Genomic DNA, 14,967 nt, shown 5'->3' on the forward strand with positions numbered 1-14,967 from the left:
CCATCCAGTCCAACACTCTGTGTCACAGAAGAACATAAGAGAAGCCCTGTTGGATCAGGCCAGTGGCCCCTCCAGTCCAACACTCTGTGTTGCAGAAGAACATAAGAGAAGCCCTGTTGGATCAGGCCAGTGGCCCCTCCAGTCCAACACTCTGTGCCACAGAAGAACATAAGAGAAGTCCTGTTGGATCAGGCCAGTGGCCCCTCCAGTCCAACACTCTGTGTCACATAAGAACATAAGAGAAGCCCTGTTGGATCAGGCCAATGGCCCATCCAGTCCAACACTCTGTGTCACATAAGAACATAAGAGAAGCCCTGTTGGATCAGGCCAGTGGCCCCTCCAGTCCAACACTCTGTGTCACATAAGAACATAAGAGAAGCCATGTTGGATCAAGCCAGTGGCCCCTCCAGTCCAACACTCTGTGTCACATAAGAACATAAGAGAAGCCATGTTGGATCAGGCCAATGGCCCATCCAGTCCAACACTGTGTGTCACAGAAGAACATAAGAGAAGCCCTGTTGGATCAGGCCAATGGCCCATCCATTCCAACACTCTGTGTCACAGAAGAACATAAGAGAAGCCCTGTTGGATAAGGCCAATGGCCCATCCATTCCAACACTCTGTGTCACATAAGAGCATAAGAGAAGCCCTGTTGGATCAGGCCAATGGCCCATCCATTCCAACACTCTGTGTCACATAAGAACATAAGAGAAGCCATGTTGGATCAGGCCAGTGGCCCATCCAGTCCAACACTCTGTGTCACATAAGAGCAGAAGAGAAGCCATGTTGGATCAGGCCAGTGGCCCATCCAGTCCAACACTCTGTGTCACATAAGAACATAAGAGAAGCCCTGTTGGATCAGGACAGTGGCCCCTCCAGTCCAGCACTCTGTGTCACATAAGAGCAGAAGAGAAGCCATGTTGGATCAGGCCAGTGGCCCATCCAGTCCAACACTCTGTGTCACATAAGAGCAGAAGAGAAGCCATGTTGGATCAGGCCAGTGGCCCATCCAGTCCAACACTCTGTGTCACATAAGAAAAGCCATGTTGGATCAGGCCAATGGCCCATCCAGTCCAACACTCTGTCACATAAGAACTTGTGAAGCCATGTTGGATCAGGCCAATGGCCCATCCAGTCCAACACTCTGTGTCACACAAGGGCCAACACACACACACACGCTGTGGTTAATAGCCACTGATGGACCTCTGCTCCATATTTTTATACAATCCCCTCTTGAAGCTGGCTATGCTTGTAGCCTCCACCACTTCCTGTGGCAGTGAATTCCACATGTTAATCACCCTTTGGGTGAAGAAGTACTTCCTTTTATCCATTTTAACCTGACTGCTCAGCAATTTCACTGAATGCCCATGAGTTCTTGTATTGTGAGAAAGGGAGAAATGTACTTCTTTCTCTACTTTCTCCATCCCATGCATAATGTTGTAAACCTCTATCATGTCACCCCGCAGTCGACGTTTCTCCAAGCTAAAGAGCCCCAAGCATTTTAACCTTTCTTCATAGGGAAAGTGTTCCAACTCTTTAATCATTCTAGTTGCCCTTTTCTGAACTTTTTCCAATGCTATAATATCCTTTTTGAGGTGCGGTGACCAGAATTGTACACAGTACTCCAAATGAGAACGCACCATCGATTTATACAGGGGCATTATGATACTGGCTGATTTGTTTTCAATTCCCTTCCTAAGAATTCCCAGCATGGCGTTGGCCTTTTTTATTGCAATCGCACACTGTCTCGACATTTTCAGTGAGTTCTCTACCACGACCCCAAGATCTCTCTCTCGGTCTGTCAGAGCAACAGTCATAAGTAGCGGTGAGATTACATTTTGAGATTCCAAATGAAGCGGAGAAGTGAGCTCGGCTCAGCAGAGGTTTCTGGGTTTTAAGCTGGTTCTCTTCTGACTTCTCTCAGGTTTTCGTCACCAACCCCGATGGCTCCCCAGCGCTGAATATCCCTGTGGCATCGGAACCCATCGCAGCCGAGGCGGTTACACAGAACGATGGAACGGCCAAACTTATCCTGAACACGCCAGCAAACTCACAGCCGCTAGAAATCACCGTGAGTCCTTCTGAGATGGTGCCTTGTCTCGTTCCAATGCACCGTGGTTTGTGGGGACCATCTATATCAGGGGTCCTTGACCTGGTGCCCCCCAACTGTGTGTCCAAAGTGGGAAGGGCCGGCTGGGCCTCTGTCCAGCAAGGCCTCTGGCTGACCACTGGAGATTGCTTTGGCGGCAGCTGCCACCGCGGCGCAAGGATCCTCACTGTGTGAGTGGAGGGAAGCCGGGGCACCCATTTTGGGTCAGTGTTTGGCTCTGTGGCAGCCATTTGGCGGCTGCACCAGAAAAGTGACGTCAGAATTCCAAAGAAGCCCACTGGCTTAAAAAGACTGGTCACCTCTGGTCTATACCAGCCAGTTTGGTTTAGTGGTTAAGTGTGCGGACTCTTGTCTGGGAGAACCGGGTTTGATTCCCCACTCCTCCACTTGCACCTGCTGGCATGGCCTTGGGTCAGCCATAGCTCTGGCAGAGGTGGTCCTTGAAAGGGCAGCTGCTGTGAGAGTCCTCTCAGCCCCACCCACCTCACAAAGTGTCTGTTGTGGGGGAGGAAGGTAAAGGAGACTATGAGCCGCTCTGAGACTCTTCGGAGTGGAGAGTGGGATATAAATCCAATATCTCCATCTACCTCACAGGGTGTCTGTTGTGGGGGAGGAAGGGGAAGGAGACTGAGAGCCGCTCTGAGACTCTTCGGAGTGGAGGGCGGGATATAAATCCAATATCTCCATCTACCTCACAGGGTGTCTGTTGTGGGGGAGGAAGGGGAAGGAGACTGAGAGCCGCTCTGAGACTCTTCGGAGTGGAGAGTGGGATATAAATCCAATATCTTCATCTACCTCACAGGATGTCTGCTGTGGGGGAGGAAGGGAAAGGAGATTGTGAGCCGCTCTGAGACTCTTCGGAGTGGAGGGCAGGATATAAATCCAATATCTTCATCTACCTCACAGGATGTCTGTTGTGGGGGAGGAAGGGAAAGGAGATTGTGAGCCGCTCTGAGACTCTTCGGAGTGGAGGGCGGGATATAAATCCAATATCTTCATCTACCTCACAGTGTGTCTGTTGTGGGGAAGGAAGGTAAAGGAGATTGTGAGCCGCTCTGAGACTCTTCGGAGTGGAGGGTGGGATATAAATCCAATATCTTCATCTACCTCACAGTGTGTCTGTTGTGGGGGAGGAAGGTAAAGGAGATTGTGAGCCGCTCTGAGACTCTTTGGAGTGGAGGGCGGGATATAAATCCAATATCTTCATCTACCTCACAGGATGTCTGTTGTGGGGGAGGAAGGGAAAGGAGATTGTGAGCCGCTCTGAGACTCTTCGGAGTGGAGGGTGGGATATAAATCCAATATCTTCATCTACCTCACAGTGTGTCTGTTGTGGGGGAGGAAGGTAAAGGAGATTGTGAGCCGCTCTGAGACTCTTCGGAGTGGAGGGCGGGATATAAATCCAATATCTTCATCTACCTCACAGTGTGTCTGTTGTGGGGGAGGAAGGTAAAGGAGATTGTGAGCCGCTCTGAGACTCTTTGGAGTGGAGGGCGGGATATAAATCCAATATCTTCATCTACCTCACAGGATGTCTGTTGTGGGGGAGGAAGGTAAAGGAGATTGTGAGCCGCTCTGAGACTCTTCGGAGTGGAGGGCGGGATATAAATCCAATATCTTCATCTACCTCACAGTGTGTCTGTTGTGGGGGAGGAAGGGGAAGGAGACTGTGAGCCGCTCTGAGACTCTTTGGAGTGGAGGGCGGGATATAAATCCAATATCTTCATCTACCTCACAGGGTGTCTGTTGTGGGGGAGGAAGGGGAAGGAGACTGTGAGCCGCTCTGAGACTCTTTGGAGTGGAGGGCGGGATATAAATCCAATATCTTCATCTACCTCACAGGGTGTCTGTTGTGGGGGAGGAAGGGAAAGGAGATTGTGAGCCGCTCTGAGACTCTTTGGAGTGGAGGGCGGGATATAAATCCAATATCTTCTATTTTATCTTCTTATACACAAAGCCAGTGTCCCTGGAGAGCTTGTGAGCTATTAGGGGAGGGCTCCCTGCTCAGTCCACGATATAAGTCATTGTCAGTCTGAACAGATTTCAGCTCACCTTAGCAGAAGGGATGGAGGGACCTTTCCTTTTTTATAGAAGTCAACCATCCTCCTCATTTTCTGGGCTGGGGAGAAATATGCGCCTTGATGCTAGGCCCCTGTCATAAGTGACGAGGGCTAGCTAATATCGGAGCCTATACCTGGCCCTTTGAGTGCTCAGAAGGTTGACAGCTTACCTCCCCCCCACCTTGACCCAGCAGCGGAGGAGGGGGCAAGCACAGCTGCAAGCAGGGACCCCGGCTGACTCTCCCCGGCCACTAGTCGCATTAAAGGAATGGCTGCACCTAGGGTTGCCAATCCCCAGGTGGGGGCAGGGGATTCAGGGTCATCGGAAAGTAATGGGGGGGGGGGGGGAGGGAAGGAGGGAAATGTCTGCTGGGAACTCTGTTATTCCCTATGGAGACTTATTCCAATAGGAAAAAATGGAGAATTGATCCGCAGGTATCTGGGTCTCCGGGAAAGCTGTCTTTTGAGATAGAGGCACCACATTTTCAGCATAGCATCCGGTGCCTCTCCTCAAAACATCCTCCAAGTTTCAAAAAGATTGGACCAGGGAGTCCTATATTTGAGCCCCAAAAGTAGGTGCCCCTATCCTTCATTCTTTCCAATGGAGGGAAGACATTGAAAAGATGTCCAGTCTCTTTAAATGTGAGTTTCATCACGCTTGTCCCAACCTTGCTCCTGACTTCACCCCCAATGTCTCCTGGCTCCACCCCCAAAGTCCCAAATATTTCTTGAATTGGATCCGGCAACTCTAGTCATTGGTTGCAGGCCAGCCAGCTGCCCTGAAAGCTCGTAAAGTATACCAGTGCCAGAGCAAGGGACTAATCCAGGGGTGGCCAAATTTGCTCAGCATAAGAGCCACGAGAATAAACATCAGATGCTTTGAGAGCCTCAAGATATGAACGTCAGATGTTTCAAAGCCGCAAGGAAGGAAGGTGCCACTCCCCAGAATACCTCCCAAGTTTCAAAAAGATTGGACCTATGAGCCTCAAAAGAAGGTGCTCCTATCCATTATTTCCTGTGGAAGGAAGAAATTAAAAGGTGTGTGGTCCCTTTAAATGTGATCATTTGGGGGGCGGGGGGGGGGGGCTCTGCAGCCAGGGTCATCAGAAAGCGGGAGGGGGGAGGGAAATGTCTGCGGGGCACTCCATTAATCCCTATAGAGACCGATTCCCATAGGGAATAATGGAGAATTTGTATGTGGGGCTCTGGTGAGGGGGCTGTTTTTTAAGATACAGGCACCAAATTTTCAGTATAACATCCAGTGCATCTCCCCAAAATACCCCCCAAGTTTCAAAAAGATTGGACCAGGCGATCCAATTCTGTGAGCCCCAAAAGAAGGTCCCCCTATCCTTCATTATTTCCTATGGAAGGAAGGCATTTAAAAAGGTGTGTGGTCCCTTTAAATGTGATGGCCAGAACTCCCTTTGGAGTTCAATGATGCTTGTCCCCACCTTGCTCCTGGCTCCACCCCCAAAGTCTCCTGGCTCCACCCTCAAAGTCCCCAGATATTTCTTGGACTTGGCAACCCTAGCTACACCGGGACTTAGCAGCCCGGAGAAGGGAGGGACGCCAAAGGGGAAGGCGTTCGAATAGCCCTGAGTATTAGCAGGAGCTTCCCACTGTTAATTGAAGCACCACGGGAGGGCCATTTAGCCTCTGCTCAGGGCTGCGGCCTCTGTGGAAGCGACGTGTCTATCTTGTGACCTGCGTCCACCTTGGCTGGCTTTGAAACTTGATCCTTCGGCCCTTTGACTTCTGGCTAGGAACGACTCTGCTCTCGGTTTGTGTTTTGGACGTGGTTCTCTATTGGTTCCTGTTCTGCTCTGTTGATTCTGACCTTGGACTGGATTTGGATTCTGTGTTTTGGACTCGCCCTGGTGGTTCCTTCTCTGCTTTCCAACTCAGGCCCCAGCTGGGACTTGGTCTCTTTCCCTACCTGCACCCCAGGGCATGACAGCCGCATATAAGTTTTTATCTGCGCACAGGTGAGTTTGTGTGGAGTCTGATGGACTGCCTGAGGCATTTACATATGACTTTCACTTCCTTGAGGAACAATGCAACACGAGCCCTGAAACTTTGTTGTAGCTCTAGAGCATCTGGGATCTTTGACCCCAGGGGATTCACATTAGAATGACCCGTTCATTCCCATTTCCCATTGGACTGTCCTGCCACATGGAATCCCTTTTGGACAAAGGACCAGGGGCCATTCCCTAGAAAAAGAGGTGCCAGAGCTCATTAGCACAACTCATTTGCATACCTCATTTGCATATGCCACACACACACACCCGACATCGCCAGAAGGTTTACTAAATTATATCAGCTCGGCATCTATCTTACAATGCTTCTTGAATTATAATTGTCATCATAAAACCCTGCTCCCATCATACTTTTTAAATTACTTTCAGTTTGGTGTAGTGGTGAAGTGCACAGACTCTTATCTGGGAGAACTGGGTTTGATTCCCCACTCCTCCACTTGCAGCTGCTGGAATGGCCTTGGGTCAGCCAGAGCTCTCTTATCTGGGAGAACTGAGTTGTATTCCCCACTCCTCTCTTTCAGCTGCTGGAATGGCCTTGGGTCAGCCAGAGCTCTCTTATCTGGGAGAAATGGGTTTGATTCCCCACTCCTCCACTTGCAGCTGCTGGAATGGCCTTGGGTCAGCCAGAGCTCTCTTATCTGGGAGAACCGGGTTTGATTCCCCACTCCTCCACTTGCAGCTGCTGGAATGGCCTTGGGTCAGCCAGAGCTCTCTTATCTGGGAGAACTGAGTTGTATTCCCCACTCCTCTCTTTCAGCTGCTGGAATGGCCTTGGGTCAGCCAGAGCTCTCTTATCTGGGAGAAATGGGTTTGATTCCCCACTCCTCCACTTGCAGCTGCTGGAATGGCCTTGGGTCAGCCAGAGCTCTCTTATCTGGGAGAACCGGGTTTGATTCCCCACTCCTCCACTTGCAGCTGCTGGAATGGCCTTGGGTCAGCCAGAGCTCTCTTATCTGGGAGAACCGGGTTTGATTCCCCACTCCTCCACTTGCAGCTGCTGGAATGGCCTTGGGTCAGCCAGAGCTCTCTTATCTGGGAGAACCGGGTTTGATTCCCCACTCCTCCACTTGCACCTGCTAGCATGGCCTTGGGTCAGCCGCTCTGAGACTCTCCGGAGTGGAGGGCAGGATATAAATCCAATATCTTCATCTACCTCACAGGGTGTCTGTTGTGGGGGAGGAAGGGAAAGGAGATTGTGAGCCGCTCTGAGACTCTTCTTGAGTGGAGGGCGGGATATAAATCCAATATCTTCATCTACCTCACAGGGTGTCTGTTGTGGAGGAGGAGGGTAAAGGAGATTGTGAGTCGCTCTGAGACTCTTCAGAGTGGAGGACGGGATATAAATCCAATATCTTCATCTACCTCACAGGGTGTCTGTTGTGGGGGAGGAAGGTAAAGGAGATGGTGTGCCACTGTGAGACTCTTTGGAGTGGAGGGCGGGATATAAATACAATATCTTCTTCTTCTCTCAGCCCCATCCACCTCACAGGGTGTCTTTTGTGGGGGAGGAAGGTAAAGGAGATTGTGAGCCATTCTGAGACTCTGAGATTCAGAGTATAGGGTGGGATATGAATCCAATATATTCTTCTATGTGGCCTCCGTGGCATGGAGAAGATTTCCATCTGTCTACCTTATATGTTTTGGTTATTTCCCCATTTTTTGTGGGGGAGATATTAGAAAGTTTTTCAAATCTTAGAGTTTAGCAAAATTCTTACAGGGGGTTTAAATAGTGGAGAAGCAAGTTTTTTTTGGGGGGGGGGCTAAGAAAGAAAGAGCACAATAAAATTTAGAGGTCCCAGAGCTCCACTCCTGTGAGCCCCTGCCCAAAATGAGGCCTACAAAGGACAATCCGGTTTGGACCAGACCAGCTATTTGTCATGGAAGTTCAGAGCTCGGCGAAGGTGGGACCATATTTTCTAGGGCTCTGTTTGGTAACAGTAGCCTCTGACATCAGAGATCAGGTTTTGTGAGCCATTCACTAAAAAAGGACATACTGAAACTCCAATTATAAGAACTTTTGCCCTATGACCACCCCTGCAGGAATATGCAGGCTATGTAAAAGCACTTACTCGGTACTAGATACCCATTTCCTCAGGATTGGAGCCAACTCCTTCCTCCTCAGCGGAACGTGAAGCGGAGTTTCTGTCTTCCTGGTGATTTTCATTGCGATTCCATCATGGGTGCTTGGAGGTTTGACTGTTTTATTTATTTACCTTACATTTATATCCCGCCCTCTCCACAAGCGGTCTCAGAGCGGCGGACAATCAAGTAACATCTAAAAAAGCAATGCAGTGCTAAAATTACTAAAATACAGTCACAGCAGTGCTACTCAAGAAGAAGCAGGCGAATTTCAAAACTGACAACCTCTCTCTTTCTTTTAGGTCAAAACCAGACACCCGAGAGTCCAGGCGAATGCCCAGGCCAGCAACACCATATTGGCCAACGCCTACCAGACCCAAGGGCAATCTGGGAACTACCTTCATCTGGCAGTCACAGCCAGGGAGCTCAGGGCCGGGGATAACTTGCCCATCAATTTCAACGTGAAGACCAGCAATCAAAACGTGATGAACCAGATCCCTTATTTCACCTACATCGTAAGTCCAGGGGGAAGATCCAAGGGCCGAATCCCCTTCTCCTTTTTTAAATGAATACTTATGCCCTCTGGAAGGAACACTGGTAGCTGAAGACCCTATAGGGCTGGAAAACAGGGCTGGATCTAGGGAGGGTTGGAGGGGGCACGTGCCCCAGGCGCTGCCGGGGGGGGGGAGGCGCGCCAAATTCAGTATGGAGTCCATTCTATTCTATGGGCCCATAAGATAGAATGGGCCCACAAGGGAGTGTCATTTTTTAATTTTGCCCCCCCCCCAAAAAAAAAACACGTAGATCTGGTCCTGCTGGAAAATCCTGGTTTCTCTAGGGGAACCATGCCCTAGTTACCAATGTCTTCCCCAAAGGAAGGGAGTGAGATGGCAGCACGTTGGCTAAGGGTGAACTACAGATTACACAGCAAAACCATGTTTTCTTTTTTGTCTGTGTTGGTCCCCCAGTTCAGCAATTTGCACCAGTGAAAGAGCAGTCAGGAAGGGGGGCTTAATTCTTCCTTTCCCACCTGCGTTTCACCTGATATTTCCACCCCAGCTTCTATTCCTCCCATAAGAGGTAGTGAGCGGAAGATTCTCAGAAAAAATGTAAAGGTGTCCACCTGGGCGTATTTAAGATTAAATTGCAAAAAGGGACGTCCTTATGGACGTTGGGTGCAGTTATTTTTCCTGCGCCATCATTCTAGCAACGACTTCACCCAAAGGAGAGTGATTGGGGGTCCATCGAAGTTCCTTTTTTGCATTGTTCTAATATATTGCAATCCACCTGGAGTAGGCTTGCCAATCCCCAGGTCCCAGTGGGGGTTCTTCCGCTTTCCCAGGCTCCTTCCCGCCCCCAGTCAGCTGGCCAGTGGGGGAAAGCCCCACCCCCAGAGGACCATGTGCCTTTCTACCTCCGGAGGCTTCAGTCTCCGATTGAAAGGCTTCCTCTTGGGATGGTGTGTCTGTGTTACTTGGAAGAAGTTGTCAGCAACTCGTGAGTAGAGAGGCCAATCCTTCGCTTCAGAGTCACCAGAAACATGGGGGGGGGGGTGGAGGGAAGGAAACGTCTGCTGAGCACTTCATTATTCCCTATGTGGAGATCAATTCTCATAGGGTATAATGGGGAATTGAGCTGGAGGTTTCGGGGGCTCTGGAGGAGCTGTTTTTTGAGGTAGAGGTATCAAATTTTCAGTGTAGTATCTAGTGCCTCTCTCCAAAGTATATCCCAAGTTTCAAAACGATTGGACCAGGGTGTTCAACTCTATGAGCCCCAAAAGAAGGTGCCCCTGTTCTTCATTATTTCCTGTGGAAGGAAGACATTTAAAAAGGTGTGCTGTCCCTTTAAATGTGATGGCCAGAACTCTCTTGGAGTTCAATTATGCTTGTCACACCCTTATTCCTGGCTCCACCCCCAATGTCTCCTGGTCCCACCCCCAAAGTTCCCAGATATTTCTTGAATTGGACTTGGCAACCCTAACCTGGAATTCAGCTGATTGAAAGGTAATTCATTAAACAAGTAGATCTCCAGGGATCCATGTCTAGACCTCATGGAGAAGCAGCATGTGGAAATAACTTGTATGATGCACACTCTATTCTCTTGAGAGGTTTAATTTGAGGTCTTTTCTGGGGAGGCTCAAAAGCCACTCTACTTCCATGTCACATAGGGTTGCTAACCCCCAGTACAGAAATATTTAATTATGCATGCAATAACAGCAGCAAGAATTGCTATGGCAAAATTACGGAAAAGTGCTGAAACACCCTCCAAAGAAGAATTATTTGAAACACTTTTTGAAGTGGCAGAAATGGATGCTCCTTTCAACCACACTGAGTAGAGGTAATATCCAAAGAAATAAAGATATTTGGTTACCGTTCTATAGTTGGTTTCAAACAAATATGGGTATCTCTATATGAGAGGATAGTTTGATAGTTAATCTCACAACATAAAGGACACGCAAAATGAATACAGTGACATGTATTATTCATGGACATTTTGTTATATTTATCCTATTGCATTTATGTTTGGTATATATATATATGAACATAACATAAGAGAAGCCGTGTCAGGTCAGGCCAATGGCCCTCCAGTCCAACACTCTGTGTCACACAGTGACCAAAAATACCCATGTGCCTTCAGGAGGTTCACCAGTGGGGCCAGGACACTAGAAGCCCTCCCACTGTTCCCCCCGCCCCCAAGGCACCAAGAATACAGAGCATCACTGCGCCAGACATAAGAACATAAGAGAAGCCATGTTGGATCAGGCCAATGGGCCATCTAGTCCAACACTGAGTCACACAGTAGCCAAAAAACCCAGGTGCCCTCAGGAGGTCCATCCGTGGGGCCAGGACACTAGAAGCCCTCCCACTGTGCCCCCCCAAGCACCAAGAATACAGAGCATCACTGCCACAGATATAAGAACATAAGAGAAGCCAATTTGGGTCAGACCAATGGCCCATCTAGTCCAACACTCTGTGTCACACAGTGGCCAAAAATACCCAGGTGCCATCAAGAGGTCCATCAGTGGGGCCAGGACACTAGAAGCCCTCCCACTGTCCCCCCCTTCAAGGCACCAAGAATACAGAGCATCACTTGCCCCAGACATAAGAACATAAGAGAAGCCATGTTGGGTCAGGCCAATGGCCCCTCCAGTCCAACACTCTGTGTTACATAAGAGAAGCCATGTTGGATCAGGCCTGTGGCCCATCCAGTCCAGTACTCTGTGTCACATAAGAACATAAGAGAAGCCATGTTGGATCAGGCCAATTGCCCATCTGGTCCAATACTCTGTGTCACACAGTGGCCAAAAACACCCAGGTGCCATCAGGAGGTCCACCAGTGGGCCAAGGGACTAGAAGCCTTCCCACTGTCCCCCCTCCCCTCCAAGGCACCAAGAATACAGAGCATCACTGCCCCAGACAGTGTGACCAAGAGGCCCTGCCTGTTCATACAGGAGCACCCCAATAACTAGAGAGAGAAAGTGGGGCTCCTAACAATATGCTGTGACTAATAGCCACTGATGGACTCTAGTAATGGGTAAAGTATCATAAGGTACTGCACTTGCGCGAGTGCGGAATGCCATCTCATAAAACGAGGTCCGGATGAGACCTCTGATCAACCGACCAACTATGGGACCTATGCGGCTTAGAACAGAAGGAAGGAGGTATGTCTGAGGGATGTCTGATCAGGAAATTCATTGTATAAAAGCTGCGGAGTATAATAACGACGTGTTGGAGATGGATTTAATGGTGAGTGTGACCGCGGCCCAAGTCAGCTATGTAATTTGGAAACTTACCTTTTCTTTCCTTTTCCCCCTTTCCTTTAAAATCCTTTGGAAATCTGTTTAAAATGTCAGTTTGAGGGGGGGGGGAGAAATACTTGGGGATTTGAGGGTAGAGACTGGGCTTTAGGGAGGTGAGGGGCTTCAGTAGGGTATAATGCCATACGGTCCGCCTTCCAAAGCTGCCATTTTCTCAAGAAGAAGTAGAATAAAGCAAGGGTGGCCAACGGTAGCTCTCCAGATGTTTTTTTGTGTGCTCTGGGGTCATTTTTCCTGAGCTAGGACAACAATGTCTGAGCCCAAAAAACTGTGAACTAGCTCACACTAGCGCAGCTTAGAGGGAACGTTGGTCACTAGCCCCATAGAGCGCAAGGAATTTCCAGGCTCTTTCCTAGCTCTGAGCCATGTGAATCCAGCATTATCCCAGTCTTGCATATTAGCCTCTTTTGTCTTCCTGTCAAGTCCCAATAATTTTGTTTTATTTCAAATAGACTGGTTTATTTAGGAATGCAAAGGTGCCCAAGGAACACGGTCCTTGGAAAGACTGAGATACCAGAAGTTACATGGTGCTAGATAAGGTATCGTAAACAGTTACGAGAAAGCGCTTCATTCAAATCTAACGTTCAAAGGGTACAGCAGTAACTTTCTTTTACACTACAAAAGCACTCTTAACACTAACTCTTGAACTGATAATAGGCCTGTGAAAATTAGGGAGTGCACACTTCAGACACAGTATACTTTTTCCAGTAACATAAACATTCTTGGCCAGATGTTGAGGCGGACGTGGTTGATAGGCTTTCAATAATGGAGAAGGACCAGAGCATTGGTTTGACATTTGCTCGGCCATCATATCAAAATAGTCGGGCTTGACACTTCCCACCCCACTGTCCTCTTGTTCTCCCTCAGATCATGACCAAAGGAAAGATCTTCAAGACCGGGAGGCAACTTAAGGCCCCAGGGCAGAACCTGGTGACGATGTCTCTGCCCATCACCCCTGATCTCATCCCCTCTTTCCGAATTGTGGCTTACTTTCAAATTGGAAACCGTGAAATGGTGGCTGACTCTGTCTGGGTGGATGTGAAAGATACCTGCATGGGAACGGTAGGTAAAACTGCTATAGCCTGGGGGGGGGGGCGGGGGGGTGGAATTGATGCAGAAGGTGGGGGGAGGGGAACATAAGAACATAAGAGAAGCCATGTTGGATCAGGCCAACGGCCCATCAAGTCCAACACTCTGTGTCACAGAAGAACATAAGAGAAGCCGTGTTGGATCAGGCCAATGGACCCTCCAGTCCAACACTCTGTGTCACCTAAGAACATAAGAGAAGCCCTGTTGGATCAGGCCGGTGGCCCCTCCAGTCCAACACTCTGTGTCACATAAGAACATAAGAGAAGCCGTGTTGGAGCAGGCCAATGGCCCCTCCAGTCCAACACTCTGTGTCACATAAGAACATAAGAGAAGCCGTGTTAGATCAGGCCAGTGCCCCTCCAGTCCAACAGTCTGTGTCACATAAGAACATAAGAGAAGCCTTGTTGGATCAGGCCAGTGGCCCCTCCAGTCCAACAGTCTGTGTCACATAAGAACATAAGAGAAGCCTTGTTGGATCAGGCCAGTGGCCCCTCCAGTCCAACACTCTGTGTCACACAGTGGCAAAAAATTTTATATACACACATACACTGTGGCTAATAGCCACTGATGGACCTGTGCTCCATATTTTTATCTAAACCCTTCTTGAAGGTGGCTATACTTGTGGCCGCCACCACCTCCTGTGGCAGTGAATTCCACATGTTAATCACCCTTTGGGTAAAGAAGTACTTCCTTTTATCCGTTTTAACCTCTCTGCTCAGCAATTTCATCGAATGCCCATGAGTTCTTGTATTGTGAGAAAGGGAGAAAAGTACTTCTCTCTCTACTTTCTCCATCCCATGCATTATCTTGTAAACCTCTATCATGTCACCCCGCAGTCGACGTTTCTCCAAGCTAAAGAGTCCCAAGCGTTTCAACCTTTCTTCATAGGGAAAGTGCTCCAGCCCTTTAATCATTCTAGTTGCCCTTCTCTGGACTTTCTCCAATGCTATAATATCCTTTTTGAGGTGCGGCGACCAGAACTGCACACAGTACTCCAAATGAGACCGCACCATCGATTTATACAAGGGCATTATGATACTGGCTGATTTGTTTTCAATTCCCTTCCTAATAATTCCCAGCATGGAAGAATGCATTCATTCAAAAAATGGCAAATCCCACCCCTGTCCAGATTTATTTTAGTTTTGATTAGAAAGTGTTAGGACCTAGGAAGCCACAGTCTGATGTATTAACATGTCAGCTAACAATGGTTTTTTGGGAGGTTTTTTTGTAGACCAAATTTTATTATTTTTGCAATATATTGAAAAATATACTTCAATCAAAACCCAAATATAATCAGCCAATACATTACAAATTTTCCTCCCTCTCCTCCCCTCTAATTTATGACCTCTGCCGGTATTCAAAATATATAAAAAACAATCTAAAGATAAAATTCACAGTTATAAAATCTTCACTGAAAGTTACTATTATCTTAACTCAAAGATGATTATTATGCTTTATCCTCAGCTTAATTCTTATTCATCTAACTTACATATTAAATCAAATAACAATAATCACAGTTCTTTTCTCTTTAGAAGTTCAATCATTGTTGTCAAAAATCACTGAATATCTCTTCACTTTCCATTGTAACTCCACATAATTTTGAAACTTCTCCCAATCTTCTTTGAATTTCTCCAAATTACATTTAAGATTCTAGTAAGTTTGACCATTTCACTCCAGTTTAATACTTTTAAGACCCAGTCCCATTTTTCTGGTATTTTGTCTTGCTTCCACATTTGTGCATACAATGTCCTGTCTCGCTTCAGAAAGCTTTCCATT

General features: G+C 48.1%; 1 protein-coding gene across 1 annotated transcript in view; it reads left to right on the forward strand.

Moving 5' to 3' along the window:
• Positions 1-14,967, forward strand: part of LOC132581421 (A.superbus venom factor 1-like) — a 106,715-nt gene that overhangs the window by 24,393 nt on the left and 67,355 nt on the right. Inside the window, exons 11-13 of the mRNA XM_060252663.1 lie at positions 1,925-2,071; positions 8,588-8,800; positions 12,970-13,164. Coding sequence (XP_060108646.1) covers positions 1,925-2,071; positions 8,588-8,800; positions 12,970-13,164 — 555 coding nt within the window. The remainder of the gene's footprint in view (positions 1-1,924; positions 2,072-8,587; positions 8,801-12,969; positions 13,165-14,967) is intronic.

Source organism: Heteronotia binoei, chromosome 13 (assembly GCF_032191835.1).
Source record: "Heteronotia binoei isolate CCM8104 ecotype False Entrance Well chromosome 13, APGP_CSIRO_Hbin_v1, whole genome shotgun sequence".
NCBI classification, from domain to species: Eukaryota; Metazoa; Chordata; class Lepidosauria; order Squamata; family Gekkonidae; genus Heteronotia; species Heteronotia binoei.